The 19,510-nt window shown below is 38.5% G+C and overlaps 1 protein-coding gene across 1 annotated transcript; it reads left to right on the top strand.

The window, feature by feature from the left end:
- Window positions 1-2,812: 2,812 nt before the first annotated feature.
- LOC129720434 (uncharacterized) lies at window positions 2,813-15,467 on the top strand. Its single transcript, XM_055671916.1, has 3 exons — window positions 2,813-2,945; window positions 3,017-3,853; window positions 15,286-15,467. The coding sequence occupies exons 1-3, from the start codon at window positions 2,813-2,815 to the stop codon at window positions 15,465-15,467; spliced, it is 1,152 nt and encodes a 383-aa protein (XP_055527891.1).
- Window positions 15,468-19,510: the final 4,043 nt, after the last annotated feature.

Below are 19,510 nucleotides of genomic sequence, written 5' to 3'. Positions count from 1 at the left end.
CTATCGCTTTCCGACTGACTGCTCGTCGCCAGATAAATCCCGAACGCAATTAAAACAGTTATGATTTCATTAAAATTTTTGATTAAATCAACGAACGGAAAGTTTTCGCCTGTGCTGTGCGCACTGTTTCCGCTTATAAAGGAAGGAACAGAGCGAGACGCTCTGACGATCACCCAGCTCAAGAAACACAATTCGTTTAGAGCCAATTTAATGCTTAAGTTCGTCTTGTGTTTTTTTTTCTGAATGAAAAGGAGACACTGTGACGATGTTTCCGACAATGAAATTGAAAACTTAAGTTTTTCACCTACTCTGATGATTTTGCGTGAGAATCGAAAAAAATCTTTTTATCGTCTCATTTTGAATTGCACCTAATTCCCTCAGGTCTGTCTATCTTGAATAGGTATTGGTTTTTTACATTTTTTTACATACTCTATCTGCTTCATCTGTTTGTTCAATTTCAACATCCCATCAGAAGCTCTTTTTCATTTTGTGACTGTCAAAGTAAAGATCTCTATCGATAGTTTTCTATCCCTAACGACCTAGCACAGCGAAAAAAATAGAAAAATGGCAAGGCAGAAAAAGCACTGTAGTTGGTTCTTTCAGCAGCATACTTATCCCACTGCGGAAAGCGTCTTCGACGGGCCGTGTAGGAAGAACAAAGTGTCTTCGAGCATGTATATTGTAAGCCAGTAAAAAGAGGAAGACATAAATAAAATACACTTCTTTAAGAATCTTATCGAAAGACAAAAAGCCAACCGGCTTTGCATTCGATTTGCGAAGCTTACACCAACCGGAGAGCCAAAGTTTTGGCGTTACGTCTTTCGCTGTAGGGGTAAACAGGGTAAGACCGCCCTGCGGGGTAAGACCGCCCACCGTAGTTTTACTACCAAGTTATAAAATAATTGAAAAATTTCTTTAACGTGTCTATTACAGTATAATTACATAACATTTTGCACGTTTTTCTGTTTTGATAGTGCACGAACGGTCGCAGAAATAATCGAAAACAACCTTTCAGCTGGCAACCAGTCAATGCGCTATTGTTTTGCGGCAACGGGACTTAAGGTTTTTCAGTCTAAAAATCTATTGTTTTGTTCGTGAATATACGTTTAATCGCTTGCCTGAATCTATCTTCTTTCGGAAATATCGAAGGCCGTGAGTAATCTTGTAATTTTGACTCCTTTTCGGTCAAATATGAAAATGTTCCACTGGGGGTAAAGTCGCCCACTATACAAGGGGTAAAACCGCCACGAATCCAACTGCTTGTTGTTTTACTTCAAGACCCAAATGCCTCGACACTACAAAGGGAATATTTACAGGATCAGTAGAGCAACTTCAAGCCACATAAGACATCGATGTTAATCGACCGTTTTCGATTTGGTTTAAGCTTTTCTAGTAATATATTTTAACAAAACTTATTTTTGAAAAAAGTAAACCTTTGTGAAAATGGTGTCAATGAAACAAACTAATTTTAGAGCTAGGACGATGTGTTTGATAGGTATGACGTCTCCGACAGAATTGAAAATAGTAGTTTTTTACTTTCGAAAAAAGTACACGCTCTAAAAAAATTAAAAAAAAAATATAGAAATAAAATTAAAAATATATTTTTTTTTCAATTTTTTTTGAAAAAAACATGTTTTTGCCTGTAAAATCTACAAAAGGTAAGCTAAAATTTTATGGTTGTTGGATCATGGAGTAATAAAAATATTAATAGCTCAATTTTTGTGAAGAATTTTTTTCTTGGACGGTTTATTTGGTGTATTGAGTCGTTGGTAATTTTGTTCTTCGAAAAAAAAAAACATAGAAAATTGAAAATATAAATAAAAGAAATAATAATTATTAGTATTTTTCTATACATAATCAGTCTTTAAAAGAATCATACAGATAGGTTTAATGAGTTTTAATTTTTAGCTTGAAGATTGGTATATTATGAATTCAATATCTTGAAAAACCCCAATTCTGAAAAATATATTTATTTTAAAAACCAAAAAAGTTACCTAAACATTGATTTGAACTCGAATAATCAGAAAACAAAATAAGTTAAAACTTAGAAAAAAATTTTTTTTCAGATTTTTCACAGTGTATATTTTATTTAAAAAGAAAAAAAAAATACCATCTACAACTTTGTCAGAGACACTATACCGATAGAATCAACCGTTTCGGCCCTAAAAATATTGTTTATCCTCAAAAAATGGTGGGCGATCTTACCCCGCTGGTGGGCGGGCTTACCCCGCATGAAAAAGATCGGTACATTTTCAATAAATTTTTAAAATTTAAAAAAAAGCTGGAAAATAAACAAAAATATTCCAGTTCTTATTTTTAAATGCGGGTATTGAATAGAAGAACCTCTTAGCGAAGAAAAAATGAAATTGCAGCCGCAACTTTTTTTTCTATAAACAGAATTGCTTAAGGGGGCGGTCTTACCCCGCTTACCCCTACCGGAAGTTTGTTGTTCAATTGACGACACTGTTTGCAGCTTGTTGGTGGCCTGGATTTTAGTTGTCGTTTAAGAGAAACATGGAACCACAGAGCCGTACGCGGTATGTTCATCCGAGAGGGGTTTTATTAAAAATTAATAAATTAAGACTGTTGAGTCCAGTTCAGTTTCAGCTCTCGAGCGAATTAGACGTTCAGAATCGTTTGCGAAAACCGAGCAATACTTCTTCGTGTACCCCGATCAATTTATCTCTCTTTGTGGAACAATCTATTGTTACCACCTATTGTTTGGAAGGAAGAAAAATGGACGACTCCGGCGGCGGGGGAGCCTCGTGGTTTTTTGGATCACGGTACGAATTACTAGCAGACTCATCAGGAAATGGAAACAGAGTTCCAGTTGGAAATAAAACACCAAAACCTTAGCAAAACAAACGAACGGCAGCAAAAGATGCGAACAACGATATCGACTATAGAAAACTACAACGAATCGACGGAAGCAACAATGGCGGACGGTACTTAATCTTGACTAGGACGGACGATGGCCGAACGATGAGCAACGTGTCTCCATTCCTCATTAAAAAAGCTATCGATAACATAACACCAAATGTACAAATTAGCCGAATAAGAGACGGTTCCTTACTGCTCAAGACAACTGATCAAAATCAAGCCGTGAAGTTGATGAAGCAGTCTACTCTAGCAGGTGAAATTGGTATTAAAATTTGCGAACACCCAACCCTGAATCATTCACGAGGTACAATCTATTGTCTCGATTTGATATCGTTGAAAGACGAAGAAATACTTGAAGGGCTTAAAGAATCACAGGTCGTTGCTGTTAGAAGAATGACGAGAATCACCAAAGAAAAGAAGTCAGAAGATACAGGCACATTTATTCTGACCTTCAATCTATCTCAAATTCCACCAACAATGGATGTAGGGTTCTACAATTGTCGCGTACGGCAATACGTTGCAGCTCCGTTACGATGCACAAATTGCCTAAAGTTTGGAAACAAAGCTGACCAATGCCGAGGAAACAAAGTTTGCGCCGATTGCGCACAACTGTACCACGATAATGTTCCATGTAGCTCTAAGCAAGTCTGCGCAAACTGCCGCAATGAGCACAATTTATGGTCCAAAAAGTGCTCATTCTACGAGGACGAGTTTGAAATACAGCGAATTCGAGTGACCGAAAAGCTACCCATGCGTGAGGCGAGGAAAAAGAGACGATCCCAGGTTCCTGCTCCCATTTTTGCAACAACAACACCAAACCGATCTTTTGCTGGAGTGCTGAGAGAAAGTTTACCAACACACAACGAGCAACGTAGAGAACATCAAGACAGACACCCCGCGCAACCCACCGATAAGCAACTAAACGAGAAACACGAGGTAGGACGACAACTGCCCCACAAGACCCATCGAGAATGTAAGTAATATACTAAGAGAACAAAAGGATAACGCCCTAAACACCACAGAAAAAGAGAAACCATCTTCCCATCATGCAAGTAAAGAGAACCACCCAACACAGACCGCAGGTATAAGCATTAATTTTCAAAACAACATGAACGATACATTCGAAAAAACCATAGATAATATCATGAACGAAAATTATTCAGAATTGAACGTTATTTCCCAGGCAGTGAATACATCTTTTTTTGCAAATGAAGAATTGTAAGCTAGTACTAACCTAAATCACTCAAACTAAAGTTAGACACACAACTCTTGGATTCTTGTAATTCTTTTTCACTTTTCGATTAACCAATGGATTTTGCAATCATACAATGGAACTGTAACGGTTTTTATAGTCATTTTGAAGAAATCAAATTATTAATAAGAAAATACAACCCCGACATCGTTTGTATCCAAGAGTCCCACTTCGACCACTCAAAAAAAACTACAATGAGAGACTATAAAATATATTACACTATCGACAACTTTCATATGAGAGCATCCGGTGGAGTAGCGGTTTGTGTTCGTGAGAGATATAGTGCACGACAACTCGAGCTGCAAACGGATTTACAGGCTATCGCAGTTACAGTTTTTAGTCCATTAGTGTATACTGTTTGCAATCGTTACCTTCCGCCTAACCAAACTATTTTAAAAAGTGATCTCGAACGATTCTTTCCCACAATTCTTTGTGGGGTTGCAGAAGTGAGAACACTAGAGTAAAAATAATTGAAAATCTGATAAGCGACATGGATCTCGTTTTAATGAATGATGGATCCATGACACATTTTAGTTCAGCATTCAATTCCTATTCTGCTCTAGATTTGACTTTAGTCACTCCCTCCCTGTCAATGCAATTTTCGTGGAATGTGCACGATGATCTTTTTTCTAGCGACCACTTTCCAATAATAATTAACACACTACAGCGATGCTTCACTGAAGAAAGACGGCCTAGATGGGTGATCTCGTCGGCAGATTGGGATAACTTCCAATTATCATTCAAATAAAAAATTAGCAGTTTACCAGAATTTACATTAGACCAAGTAAAACACTTCACAGATTCTGTAATAATTTCGGCATCAGAAAATATTCCTAAAACCTCCAGCGTTTTGAAAAAAATTCAAACCTTCTTGGTGGAACTCTGAAATTAAAGAGGCCATTCAAGTGAGAAGAAAAGCTTTGCGAAGGTATAACCAGAACATGAACGAAGAATCAGAAAAAAAACATACAAAATTGCAAAAGCGAAGGCTAGAAGGCTTATAAGACAATTCCGAAAAAACTCTTGGCATCAATTTGTTTCTACGATTTCCTGCTCTACTTCTTCAAATGAGGTGTGGAAGAAAATAAATAAAGTTTCTGGAAAAATTAAATCAAATACCATAACATCTTTGAAGACAGATCAACAGTTATTAACAACACCAGACACGATTGCAGAACATCTTGGAAAAACATTTGCCTCTGTGTCCAATTCAAGTAATTATGACTCTGAGTTTCTAACCTACAAGTTGAAAATAGAAAAAATTCCTATAGAACTCGAAGAACAAAATCCCAGTGATTTTAACCGACCTTTCAGTTTAATAGAATTAAGGACAGCTTTGGCAACTTGCAAAGGTTCTTCAGCTGGACCAGATGAAGTTCACTATCATATGATAAAAAATCTACCCGTTGCTGGTTTCCATTACTTATTACAAATTTATAATAAAATATTCACGGAACGAATATTCCCAGATCAATGGCGAGTATCAATAGTTGTAGCCATAAGAAAACAAAACAATAACCCATCAAGCCCGAATAATTATCGTCCAATTTCATTAACGAGTTGTGTCTGTAAGCTACTCGAAAAAATGGTGAACAGACGTCTAATGTGGTATTTAGAAATTAATAAAGTATTGGATCCTAATCAATCAGGATTTCGAGGGTATCGAAATACCATGGATAACCTTTCATTTCTGGAAACTACAATACAACAAGGTTTCAGCAGAAGAGAATGTGTAGTCGGTATTTTCTTCGATTTGGAAAAGGCATACGACATGACCTGGCGCTTCAATATCATACGATCGCTGTCAAAAATTGGAATTCGCGGAAATATGCTTTATTTCATCATAAATTTTTTGAAAAATCGCTCATTCAGAGTGGTGGTTGGAAATACTTTTTCATCGCTGTTTTCCCAAGAAAATGGTATTCCACATGGTTCTGTGTTTAGTGTCACATTATTTCTGATTGCCATAAACTCAATTCAACAAGCTTTCCCAGAAGGAGTAATAAAATTTAGTTTTGCGGATGATGTCGCAGTTATTTTCCATGGCAAATCCATGCGTGCAAGCGAGAATCGACTCCAACTAACACTAGAAACACTAGATAGGTTATCCGAATGGAGTAAAAACACCGGGTTTCGATTCTCGGTATCTGATACCAAAGTCATGCATTTCTGTCGTAAAGCAAATTGTACAGTAGAACCAGTTCTAGTATTGAATGGTTGTGAACTTGAAGTAGTAAATACACATAGGTTCTTGGGAATGCTTTTTGACTGCAAACTCAAATGGAACCAACATATTAAAACTACTAAAAATAAAGCGCTAAAGGCTTTACAAGTTATAAAAATGTTATGCAGTACTAGTTGGGGCTGCGACAGACGTACATTAATGACAATCCACAAAAGTTTGGTACTATCACGGTTGGATTATGGATCATTTCTTTACTCAACTGCTTCAAAAACTGCTCTGAAAACCCTAGATTCAGTCCACAACCAAGGTATACGATTATCAACCGGAGCATTCCGCACAAGCCCTGTAGTGAGCATGCTAGCAGAGTCTGGAATGCTCCCTTTGAGGCACAGACGCAACCAACAACTAATGAACTATGCTGTAAAAACTAGTTCGATTGTAACTCATCCTCTCCACAACGAAATTTTAACTGCACTGAATGGAGCCAACGAACAATACTCCACTAGCCTACCAAAATCTTTTATAAATAGAGGCCAACAATGCTTTAATGATTATGGCATACATTTTAGAAAACCTGTATGTCAATGGTATCACACCGTTCCCCCTTGGATAGGAAGTCCAATTAAAGTCGATCGCTCTTTATCGCAGTATCTTAAAAGATCCACCCCTACACTACAATATCAAAAAGAATTTTTAGAAAAAATGCACTTGTACGAAAATTACGATACTATTTATACTGATGGATCTAAGTGTGGTGGCCAGGTTGGATGTGCTTTCTATTGCTCAAACTATCAATGCCAAAAACATCTTTCCTCTGATACGTCAATTTTTACGGCAGAAATTTTAGCAATTAAAGATGCAATTAATTTCGCAAGAAATCTCAACAACATGAATAAATTTCTAATTGCTTCAGATTCTCTAAGCGCAGTAATTTCATTAGAAAACCCGTTCAGTAAAAATCCCATTGTACAAGAAATACAAGATAGTATCAAACTGAGTAGGGATAAGGATTTCGTAATAATGTGGATCCCGAGCCACGTAATGATTGAGGGAAATGAAAAAGCTGACAGCCTTGCAAAATCAGCATCTGAAAAACCTCTTTACCCAACACCTCAAATGATATACGACACGATTTCGATCATACGTCGTTATGTTTATAATCGCTGGCAGTCTGAATGGACAAATGTTTCTGATAATAAATTGCGAGAAATCAAGGAAACAACTACAGAATGGAAGTCTTCGCAACAACGGTCAAGGAAAGAGTCTGTCCTGTTAACACGTATGCGAATAGGGCACACAAGAATCACTCACGAACATCTTTTCAAACATGAGCCTCCACCATTTTGCACCGACTGTAATCAGAAAATAACTATAAAACATTTGCTCTCAGATTGTATAAAATACAAAGTCTTACGTGATAAATACAATATCAGTTTTCGGAATATTTTGGATACAAACCAGTCTGAATTATCAAATCTGTTCAAATTCTTAAAAGAAGCTGATTTGTTTGATAAACTATAAGATACTAACCCCGAGTTGGGCGCGAGTAAACGACCCTTACTACTAATATTAGCTCCTAACATGCATACATTACTGCTCAGGGAAATAAGTTAATTTTACATACATTTAGATTCTTTGTAAAATGATAGGTGCTGATAGCCTTTCCTTGTGCTGAGCACCCTTATATTAATAAATAAATAAATAAGACTGTTGACAGGCGTGTAGGATAGGAACGAACAGAAATTCTATCGTCTTAGAAATATTTTCCAACAAGCACTGAATATTTTACAGATCTCCATCTGTGAATGGTAAAAATTTACGGCGCTATTTCCCTTACTGAATAGTTCATATGTGAGAAACCGGAAGAGACAGTTTCAATTCGGTACATTCGTTCACCGTTTTTTAAATTTAGTTACATTTGCGTCAGCAACAGCATTTTTTTACTAGATATCATTTGTCAGTTTTATGAAAAGTTAGTTAGTTTTATGAAAAAATGGTAAAAAAATACTAGGAAGCGTTTATTCCACCTTAGATTTAATATCAGTGGAACATGGTAATAATTCCCTACGATAGGAGTTAACTTTCAAAATTTTGACACTCAAAGTGATTATTGCTTTGTTAGTATTGTGCTGAAATATCAGTCCTTGTAATGGTTTATAAGATATTAAACACAGTCAACATCGAGAGATTCTCGCTTTTACAATGGTTTACTGAGAATCTTTTGACCCAACTTTTGTGCAATTATAATGGAATTGTACAATGCGCTTGTGCAATACCTGCAATACCATATTTTGACGCAATTTTGGTTTTTTGACGTTTTTTTGGTAAAAAATAGTAGGATGTTGTATCCAAGACGCGACCCCATAACTGACGTAGAATACGCATACTTCCCAACAAACAATTTGATTGATCTATGGCTTGTAAAGCTACTATTAAGCGGCTTTCGGCTGAACTTCTGCTTAATAAGCTGCTATATAACACAATTACAAGTCGGTTTGGTGTTAACAAACGCTTTGTTGGAAATATTCCATTATTGAGTCATAGCGTCTAGGACAGTTTGAGGTTATTTTCTACAAAACTAGGTATCAATCGAATAATTCTTTTATTTGCATTTTCTTCGAAAGCAGAAAAGCTTTGATATTTGCAAGAGCATTACCCTGGGTAATTAGTGACGCTGGTTAGAAGCTAGTTCAGTTTCTCATAATTGCAAATTGCCACTTGCAGGATGATTTTCGTTCTAGCATCTGTAGAGCGTTCCCCGCCATTTTCAACAGTTCCGCAATAAGGTACCTTGCAGCCGCCAGATCAATAGGTATTTCTGTACAGCCAGTCCGCTGTGCATCTTTTTCTACGTATACCACCCACGTGGTAGGAACGTTATCATGAGGAACACGAAGAATAAATGTGAACTGGAACCGAAAGTCAGCGGACGAAGGAATGATGATGTGATGAAATGAACCCGTGCGATTGCCTACGAGAGGACTAACGCGACAAGTGGGTGGGGTCACGCACACGGTATTATGGAAGAAATTGAAAAGTTGGGCTGCACTGTGAGTTGTTTTTTAGGAATAAAGGAGAACGTTTCGCGCGAAGTGCATAAGTTTTCCGTGAACTGTTGGCATCGAAGACAGAACCGGGCCATGGACATGGACAAGCGGCAGAGCAGCCTCCCGGTCTAATGCTGTTACCAGGCAAGCTAGCCAAGTACGCTGAGTCCGAAGCTAAGACTATAGCGAAATAAACTATAATAAAGTGAAATTTATGTATTTTGAATACGAAGAAAACATTATAATTTATATCACCTTAACAAATTAAATTTACTCAAATCTAAACATATAAATATGCAGCACTGCCTGTCGGTCTGTCTGTCTGTCTCTCTGATCCAGATAAACTTGGAAACTACTGAACCGATAGGCGTGAAATTTTGTCTATAGGGCTTTTAGGGTCCGAGAAAGTTGACTAAGATAGTTTCAGACCCCTTCCTCTTCTGGAAGGGAATGGTCCCATACAAACGAAACACAATTTTCTATACATTTCGAGAATTAACCAAGAAAATGAAACCAAGTTTGGCATGTGAATGTTTTTAGGGGTGACAAATATGTCCATTATGGTTCGACGCCGCTTCCTCTTCTGGAAAGGAGTGGTTCCATACAAATGAAACACAAATTTCTGCACATCTCGAAAACTAACCATACAAACTAAACAGATATTTCAACCAGGTTTTCCGAAAAACGGCCTAAAATTATCAGGTCGATGCACAGGAGCCAAAACTCGACTCCAGACGCCATTGTTAAATTGAAGATGGAAACTTCCAGTTTCTATCCAAAAAATGTCTCCAAATACCATTTTGAAATCCAATATGGCGACTTCCGGTTGCTGAAAAACAACGGAAAATGACCAAATACCACCCAATATGAGTATGTCCGGAATCGTAATGATGCACTTGAGCAGGGTGGGGAAATGTAATGGTACGCTACAGTATTCACACGACAGTAGCAAGATTCTCTTTATATTGTTGTGTTGTATAGACAATCTCTGGCTCGTGTGTTATTCACTGTAGCTATCTGTGCTATTTTTTGCATTTATTATGAATTGAATTGGAATCAATTTACTTAGCATCGATTCTTATTTGGGTCCGAGGACGTTAATTGAATTTGTAGGATTCATGCTTTTATTGTACTGCTTTTGCTTCAATATGCTAAATTTGGATGAGACTTTTGGTACAGCGAACAAATCTTCTGGTACACGAGTGACGATATTTTTCAGCAGTACATATAAAGAAATGATATTTTTGTTGAAAAATATCAATAATTTTGAGTAAATTGTTAGCATTACAAATTGTTTGTTTTGAAAAGTCCTAAAAGTCGTTCAAGACAGTTTTGATGTAAAGGTTGAATTAAAGAGAGAAGGGTTAAAGAGATGCTTTTTCAGTCTAAATAATAAACAACTTTGCAAAACATTTTTTTTATCCACAAAGATAAAAAGTTAGATACCTGATTATATAGAAAATTTGGATCCCCTAATATCCGAAAGTTTTCTATGAAAAATCAGGTTAACTTATACTGGGTTCCTCATCATTGTGGAATCGAAGGAAACGAGAAGGCCGACTTACTAGCCAGAGCGCTCTAAAAACTGAGCTCGGTGAATGGGAGAAAGCGACCATCAAAGCAAACTGGGATGTCATAAGAATATTACGACAATCGAAAAGATTCATAGAGCCAAGTTTGGATATTGTACGCTGGTCAGACGTGATACATAGTTTCCATAAAGCGCTATGGCGACTATGGCTAGAGAACCATGACCTGCCAGCATCGGGCAGATTACCATGGGTATGGGTAAGAATGGTGGCTGGAAGAAATCAAAGAAGAATGAATCCTGATAATAGTAAAAAAACTAACAATGGATGCAGAAGACTACCGACCTGACAGGCGACAAATACGTCAGTGTCCACACCGGATGTATCGGTAGACGGTCCATTACTGGTCAAGGTTGTCGAAAAGTGTATGCGCACGCGGCCAAAACTGGCAGCGTTGTCCGAACAAGTAAATAGTAGAAAAAAATGCGGTAGTTCACTGGGGAAGTGGTCCCCGACACGCGAAGAAACGGTTGGCTGCACTACTACCGCAGGGTAGTACACCAGCTGGTTTAAAGTCCGCCGAAGAATCGGCCGGAGTGAAGACCGCGAGTAACTTATGGGTACGTAATAGGAAAGAGATGTCATGTCAAGAAGACAACAAACATCAGGAAGGTGAATCGCCAAACCGACCACAGAAGATCAAGAAAGCGCGGAGCAGGGGAGATGCCCTAATGCTCAAGACGAACGAGTTCAAGTACCCCAAAGTTTTGATGAAAGTGAGAGGCGAGATCCAGCTCAAAGATTTGGCGGTGGATGTGCAGGGCCTGATATTTAAGCTCCGAATTGATACCAAAAAAAAAGGACGTTACCTTCAAGACGGTGGTCGAGCAGGGAAAAGATGTGCAAATTCGTGCACTCTTCTCTGAGGTGACTTTCCAGTTTAAAAAAACTGAATGAAATCAATGGAGGAAAAAGGATGTTATGGGTAACTCTTGAACTACCGTCGTGGAAACGCGCTGAACAGACCGCGTAAACCCAGTAACGTGAAGAGTAGAAGAGATACCCGCATTCTCAAGATTGGCAGCCTTGAATACTATGTGAGGCTTTTTCCGAGGTCACCGAAGGGTGTGAAATTGCTAAAGCCTTCAAGAAATAGTGTTGTGGGTGTCTACCAAGGCAATTCACCTTCGTAAGAGTCTGGTATAGACCCATCATAAAGGTACCATCTGTAGGAGAAAACCTAGTTCTGAAGGTAGACAAGCTCAAGGTTGGCTGGCTTATAAGTCTTCTTGGCATATGCTTTGGTCCTAAAAGCTGGTCAGCTCATAAGGCGAGGGATTGCAGGAAGCTTCTCAAGTGGTTAGTATGTCCCGGGAATTGGTCCCTAGGGTCCGGTAGGTAAACTGACTACTAAACCGTGAGTGTAATAGTGACACAATTAAATCTGTACCATTGCTATGCGTCACAACAACTGTTACACCAAGCGGTCACTGAGTCTTTGTCGGGCATTACCATGGTATCGGGCCCGTCCGCATCTCTTCTTGAAACTGTACGTGGATAAGTCCAATACAGCGACGATATGGAGGACGAGTAGGCTTCCGGTCCAGGAGAATGTGTCGACCCTAAATGAATAATTCGTGGTTACCAACAAAATATTCTTCTTCAGTTATTGTACTCCGCCTCGTTGGCTTTGTTGGCGGGATTCACCCAGATATTTGGCCCAGTAACAGTAAAACTCACACGTCTTACGTACGACGTTAAGAAAAACTTAGGTTGTCAAGTGGGGATATCGCTTAGCCGTTGTCGATGCCAAGAGTTCCTGCATCAGAAATAGTGCGGAGTCGATCATCGATGTGATGTTTGGCAGCCCGGAACTGATCTCGAACAAGAGGAAGGTCAATGGTAACACCAATAGTGATGTATTACGCTACCATACCTAGGACCAGCTTAGAAAGGGAAGATCATCGTTATACTGGTCGATCCATGAGATAGCAGACCTTTGCAAAGCATGCATGTACATGCATGTTCTGATCCTCTGAACCAACGTTTGAGAGTGCAATGAAGGCTAGTAAAGGCGTCTATTGTGATGAACTAGGCGCTAGGGTTACCAACGAGGAACTCATTGAGATCACCAACACCCTATAGGTGAACAAGACACCGGGACCAGTTGAAATTTTTCATTAGAACGGCCATAAAGCTAGTGGTTGTTTAGGGCGGTTATGCAAGAATGCCTCTTTTTGAATAAGTTAATCCGGGGCATCCGTTATTGCACAATCGTCACGTTAGTAGTGCGGATTCGTTCAAACGATAAATTTCATAATCTATGGTTCGACTCTTGTTGATAGAATAAAAAACGGCAGCAAGTTGATGTGATATACAGTCAGTTTTTTTTTGCGCGGGGGATACGTACCTCGTAAAAAAACCGCGTAAAAAAACCGCGTTAATTCGAAAATCCGCGCAAAAAAAACGCGCTAATTCAAAAATCCGCGTGAAAAATAACCACATTTTTTTAAAAATCCGCGTAAAGTAGTCCAGCAAGAAGGGCTTTAGAAGAAAACCCGAGACACTCTAGAACCAGTATTTAATTGTCCTCTTTGACGGTCATTCCGGATCTTCCGGTGGGCGGAGAGTAGTTTTTGGACTAAGTCTTTTACTAGATAAACACTTAAACGTTTCTGGTTTCAAACCCACGTTAATTCGGAAATTCGTGAAAATTTTTTTGAATTAGCGCGGTATCGCGTAAAAAAAACCGCGTTAATTCATAAATCCGCGTAAAAAAAAACCGCGTTAATTCAAAAATCCGCGTAAAAAAAACCGCGTAATTCAAAAATCCGCGTAAAAAAACTTCGTAAAAAAACCGCGTAAAACAAACCTGACTGTACATATATTGACTTTGCCAAAGCATTCAACAACATACAACATACATTCCACATAGGGTAACCGCTCCTATATTCATCTCAGTACCAATATTCTTCTCATCACGCCTCTTTGATCAAATTATCGTCAAATTTTACCATATTTTCAACGTAAAATTTTCAGCCACTTGAGAAAATCGAGAAGCAAATAGATTTACTTTCAAAAATTTGTAGAAATTTGACGGGAAATTGGACGAATGAGAGAAATAAGATGAATATAGGTGCACCAAGCTGTTGAGATGAATAATGGAGCGATTACCCTACTTTAGCTGTTGAAAAGATTAAGCAGATAGGACTTCCAGAGTGACTAACACAATGGATTTTGTCTCACCGTACCGGACGTAGGTGAATCATATTCTATACCTTTTGAAATTCTTTAAGGAGTACCTCAAGGTAGTCTGTCATCTCTGTTGTTCATAATGTTTATAAACGTACGAAACTAAAATCTCCAAAATTACTGTACGCTGATGACCTTAAATTTCACAGTGTAGTCAAAACGTTGACTGTTGTACGCTTCAAATGTACATCAACATGCTTCTGGAATGGTGTGGCTTGAATGAAATGTAAGCCAATGCGAACAAATGTTGCGTGAATCAGTTCAGCCGCTTGCGTGCACCGATTGCCTTCAAGTACAAAATGGCGTCAACGAGATTGACAAGTAGGAACACAGTAAGAGATTTAGTAGTTTTTGTCGACAGCAAATGGAGATATACGAAACACATCGCTGCAGTCATAACCAATGGTTTTTTGAAGCAAAATTGTGAAATTCTCCGAAGAATATCTGCACTCTAAAGATACTGTATTACTCGTTCGTGTGAGCGCCACATCAATACATCAACCGGATGGAACGAGTTCAGAAATACATCATCTGATATGCTCTTCTATCTAGAAGCAAGTGAGAAAGGATAATTTAACCATCGAGTACCGCAAAGTTCCACCTTGGGCCTAGTGTTATGAAATACCGTGTATGATGGTGAGTTGAAGCTTCCTACAGGAGTCATTGTTGGCTTTTTCGGACGGAATAACCCTAGACGTCTGTGGACGTCAATCAGAGAGGTCGAGTTGATTACCGTGCACTCTATACGAGAGACTAGATGCACTTTAGGTAATTGGAGTTAGCGAATCTTAAGATAAAGATTGTTGCAGTAAATAACCGCACATTGGAGCAAGGGGCGACGATCAGTGCCGGAGAATGCATCGTCGCCTTAAAACTTCTACAGGTGATGTTCGACGTTGTCACGTCACGTTTAGGAGCCAGGATTTTTTACAGTTTAATCTATTGATATTTACAACTATATTGCTTCATTTTCTTTGACTTGGTCCTATGCAAATACTTTTCGGAATAGCTATCACACAGTGGAATCACTCAATACAAGCTGAATTCCTATCGGTTTCTAGTTGTTTTTAATCAATGTTTGCAATTTTAACGAACTGAAAACAATCATCGTAAAACTGAAATTTAACCATTGAAAAATAGCTCCCAATCAACAGAGCCAAAGCTGTCAATTTCCACACTTTCCACCGGGTAACAATATTACAAAGCGAAACCCGGATCAGCAGATATTGGAAGCGCCTCCGAAGCGATATGATTTTTCAGCGAACGTCGTCATCATCATTGTAGTAGTACCGTCGAAGCAGCAGCAGCAGCAGCACCAGTAGCAGCGTAAGCACGATTAAACCGAGAAACGGCATGGAACGAAAATCCCACCCAAACCGTTTAACTTCGATGCCGCACCACACTGCCGCCGCTAGGAGTAACTGACAGGAGCCGCTCGAACCCGTCAGTCAGGCCGAAGTTTTGCCGCGTTATGAATGGATGATGCATGAAGCAGCGCAAAGTTCGATGAAAGAAAACTGTTTGTTGGATGATGATGTCTGGCGGATTTTTCCCCACCTTATCGTGGACGTCGTTCTGCTGCAAGGAAGAACAAAGACTTGCGGGAAGAAAAAAAAACGCCAGCAGCGACCGGGATGTTAACTGTCATCCGGCTGGTTGGCTGGCTGGTCGTTGATGATCATGCTGGTTGATGGCAACGCGCTCGCTTGCTCGCGTATGTGGGTGTGTATGTACGAGTGGAATGTCTGGCGTGTGTAGGTCTCCAAGGGTGGCGATTGAAAAGGCCCGCTGGCGGCTTCGAATAAAAGAAGCAGTTGACAGCATCATGCGGTGAAAAAGTCCCTGGCATCGTCGTCTACCAATTCGCACCCAGTCAGCAGCCTGACTGTGATTCAGTTTTCCCGACTGCCGGTTTTGCTCGTCACCAACCCATCGTCGGTCGTTGGGTTATGTGCTGGAGCGGCTGCATGATGTCTCATTTAGGCATGCTACAAAGCCTGTTAAGCGCAGTTGATGCTCCGCTATTGTTTATCTAACGCTTTATGCTGCGCTCGGTAAACACTCAAGCGTTGGCACTTATTTAAACACAAGTACAAATGCCTCAATTGCTGCCGAGAAAAGCCGGGGGTGGTCCCTACATCCCCAAGCAACTCCAGACTGGCTGATTCAATTTACCGAGCCACTCTAGGCTAGACTGCTGATAGGAAATGTTCGAGGAGCGAACTGTCGAAGCTTTTATGTTATACACCAACAAGCCCTATCGGATCGGACTCGATTTGGCGATGAGCAGCGAGAGACTGTTTTTGTACGCGTCATAAATCAAATGTCCCAATGAATGTGGGATACGCCTACCGAATGACTCGAGAACGCTCCAGAATCATGGTGGTCTAGCTAAAGTAGGTATATCGTACTGCCCTGCTCTCTATTGTGTGTTTATTTCAGTAGCAAACATAATAATCCAAATTAATTGTCAGCAGTTTAACGAGTTTGACGCCAGTTTACGCCAAAGTCCGGAGGAAAAACTGCGAAACGTCGTAACTTTTGCCCTCGATGCTTTCGGGCTGACTGTAAAGTTTTCATCCTGCTCTGCTGTGTGTGTGAGTGTCCCTGTAGTATGCGAGGACTGAAGTTTTTTTTAGTCGTCAGCACTTTGGCTTCCTTATTTCTTCCGCTTTTTGAACTACAAACCAGGAGGAACCACTTCTGTTGTTCGAGATGCTCATGTAACGATGTGACTAACTCGTACTTCTCTTGCTGTTATATCTATTTGTGAGAGCAATGCAATTTGACCGGGAAAGTTTTATTGATGTTTCGGATTATTATTAGAAAAAATAGTTTGTGCTATTTGGTCTGGATCAATTATCAGTGCTCCTTTTGCGATGGATCCAGTGAAGTTTCTAGCAAACCAGTAATTCAATCGGAAGATGTTGCTTACAATTACTGTTTGATGTCTAGAATAAAAGTATCTATTGATATAGTTTTGACTGTACTGTACATGCGCAGCGAATAAATTATAGTGATGAAGATTAGCCAGTTTTCAGGAGAGATTTAAACCTTTTTACGACGTCGGTTACAGAGAAAACAATCAATCCACTGTTTAAAATACAGTAAAGTCTTTATTACACGGTTTTATTTTACACGGTTTTTTTTTACGACGATTTTCCAAATCACGCGATTGTTTTTACGTCGTTTTCTCAAATAACGCGGTTTTTTTACACGGTTTTGTTTTTGCACAATTTTTCGTCTTCACGTAAAATTGTTACAGTAAGTAACAGTAACGGTAACAGACTATAGTATGCTGTTTTTTACACAGTTTCATTTTTACACGTTTTTTTTTATTTTTCACGGTACGTAGAACCGTGTAAAAAGAACTTTACTGTAATAACAAAACAAAATATGAATTTAACGTATGCAATATTGTTGCCGTTTCACAAAAAATAATTACGAAAGCATGGACATTTTGTAAATTTAGTGAATATAAATATTATTAAAATAGAAACATAGAATCTCAACAGTTTTTGAAATCAGAGGATATGTTTTTACTTAAAATATATAAAAGGCAATAAGAGGAATATGCGTTAAAATTTTTCAACAGAGTAGGGTAAGGACATCCCCGTTCGCCTACCAACTAATCTACTAAAGTACATCTATCTGGCTGAAACTTTGCACAAATGTTTCAATGGACTTAAGATGTCGCTATTGGTAGTTTTTGTTCTAATCACGACTAATTTGTGAAAAAGGCTTATGAAAAAAAATACAAATATGTTTTATCAGTGCCAGAACGGTTTGTTCGAACGGATTGAACACAGTAATTTCATCCTTCCAGAGAAATATACAGCGTGTGACAAATGAAATTTCAAAGAAAACACAAAAGTTTATTTATAAATTAATATCTCAAAAAACTCACTTCTTAAAAATCTGATTTTTTTTTTTTCAATAAAATTACACACTGTAAGCTTATAAGGGTTAGCTAAACTTGGAGAAATATAAAACATAAAAGTTGTCGAAAATCACAATTTTTTTTTTCAGCAAATTTTTTTCTACATTTTTTATGGACAAAAAAATTATTTACAACTACATCGAAGCCTAGAAATATTTTTTATAATTAATAGACTCTCAGGGCAGGAGATAATTCAAAAACTTCATGATGGATTTCGTGCTGACATATATGGAACCAAATAGATTTTGAGTCTGGAAAAAATAAGCTTATTTGAATTTTTTTTAAAGATGTAGGCGATTTGAAAATTAGCTTGAGCCTAAACTTGAGCTTGACGACCACACATATAGTACATGCCAACTTGGGATTAGTTCATCATCTTTAATATACAACAATCCGGTAGCTTCCGCTTGGTATAGATCGATAACGGCACCGGCTACGTCCTTATGGTCGTTAGCGTGACGAAAGAAGATGTATGGAAGGGAATGTAACAGTCGTTGTCGTTGGAGATCGAGGTTATCTCTGCACATCTCCACGACTGCGACAGAAAGAAAGAGGTTTGTGTCATCATGGTAAATGGTGGAAACTAACAATGTTGCGCTTGGAGCTAACTCATTACAAAGATGAACAATGAGTAACTTCCACGTCAAATACCGTGAATCTAAGCGAGGAGCGCGCGAATGTCATCTACTACCCGATACAATCCCGAGAATCCTCGAGAAAGTAAATTTATTTCGCAAATGCGGTTTCGCGAAATGTACACAATGTGCAGTAATTAGATGAATCGCGTTATTTATCGAAAAAACAAATTGCGAGTAAACTACAGCTAAACGATCAGATCGAGATCAAACTTATCTCTACACTCGCACGATTTTTTTTGCGAGAATAAGTCCATTTTGGCATGTTCCTGAAGAATAGCCATTAAAATCGAGGTTGTGAGAATCAAACCTTAGTTTTTTAATGGCTATTCTTGAAGAGCATGCCAAAATGGAAACATTCTCGTCAATAACAAGAAAACATTTAAATTTTACAGAGGACTGTTATATGAATAGCGACAGTATTTTTGGTGATCCATATTTGATTTTGTATTAGTCAAGTATCCTGTCACAATTATGGTGTGATGAACGTTGGTTGACATAGTTCCAGTTAGGATCGACTCATTTGATGAAGTCTAATACCTTATCAGAATCACAGTTTCATAGCTTTTTTCCTTTTATTGACTTCTTTTGCTTTTCACAAATGCCAATATAGTCATTTTTAATTTCGAAACGCAGGTAATGTATGTATTTTTTGGCGAGGATGCCTACCTGCAGTTTTGGCCTACACTGCAGTTTTCTCTCTGAAATGTGTGATAAACATGTGTTTTGTTAACACTTAACAACGAAATCTACTATACAAGTTGTTCTTTGACACCAATCATCTAAAAAA

This window comes from Wyeomyia smithii, chromosome 2 (genome assembly GCF_029784165.1).
Source record: "Wyeomyia smithii strain HCP4-BCI-WySm-NY-G18 chromosome 2, ASM2978416v1, whole genome shotgun sequence".
Classification (NCBI taxonomy): domain Eukaryota; kingdom Metazoa; phylum Arthropoda; class Insecta; order Diptera; family Culicidae; genus Wyeomyia; species Wyeomyia smithii.
Note: the sequence above shows the minus strand (reverse complement) of the source record. Positions and strands in the feature narration are given on the sequence as shown.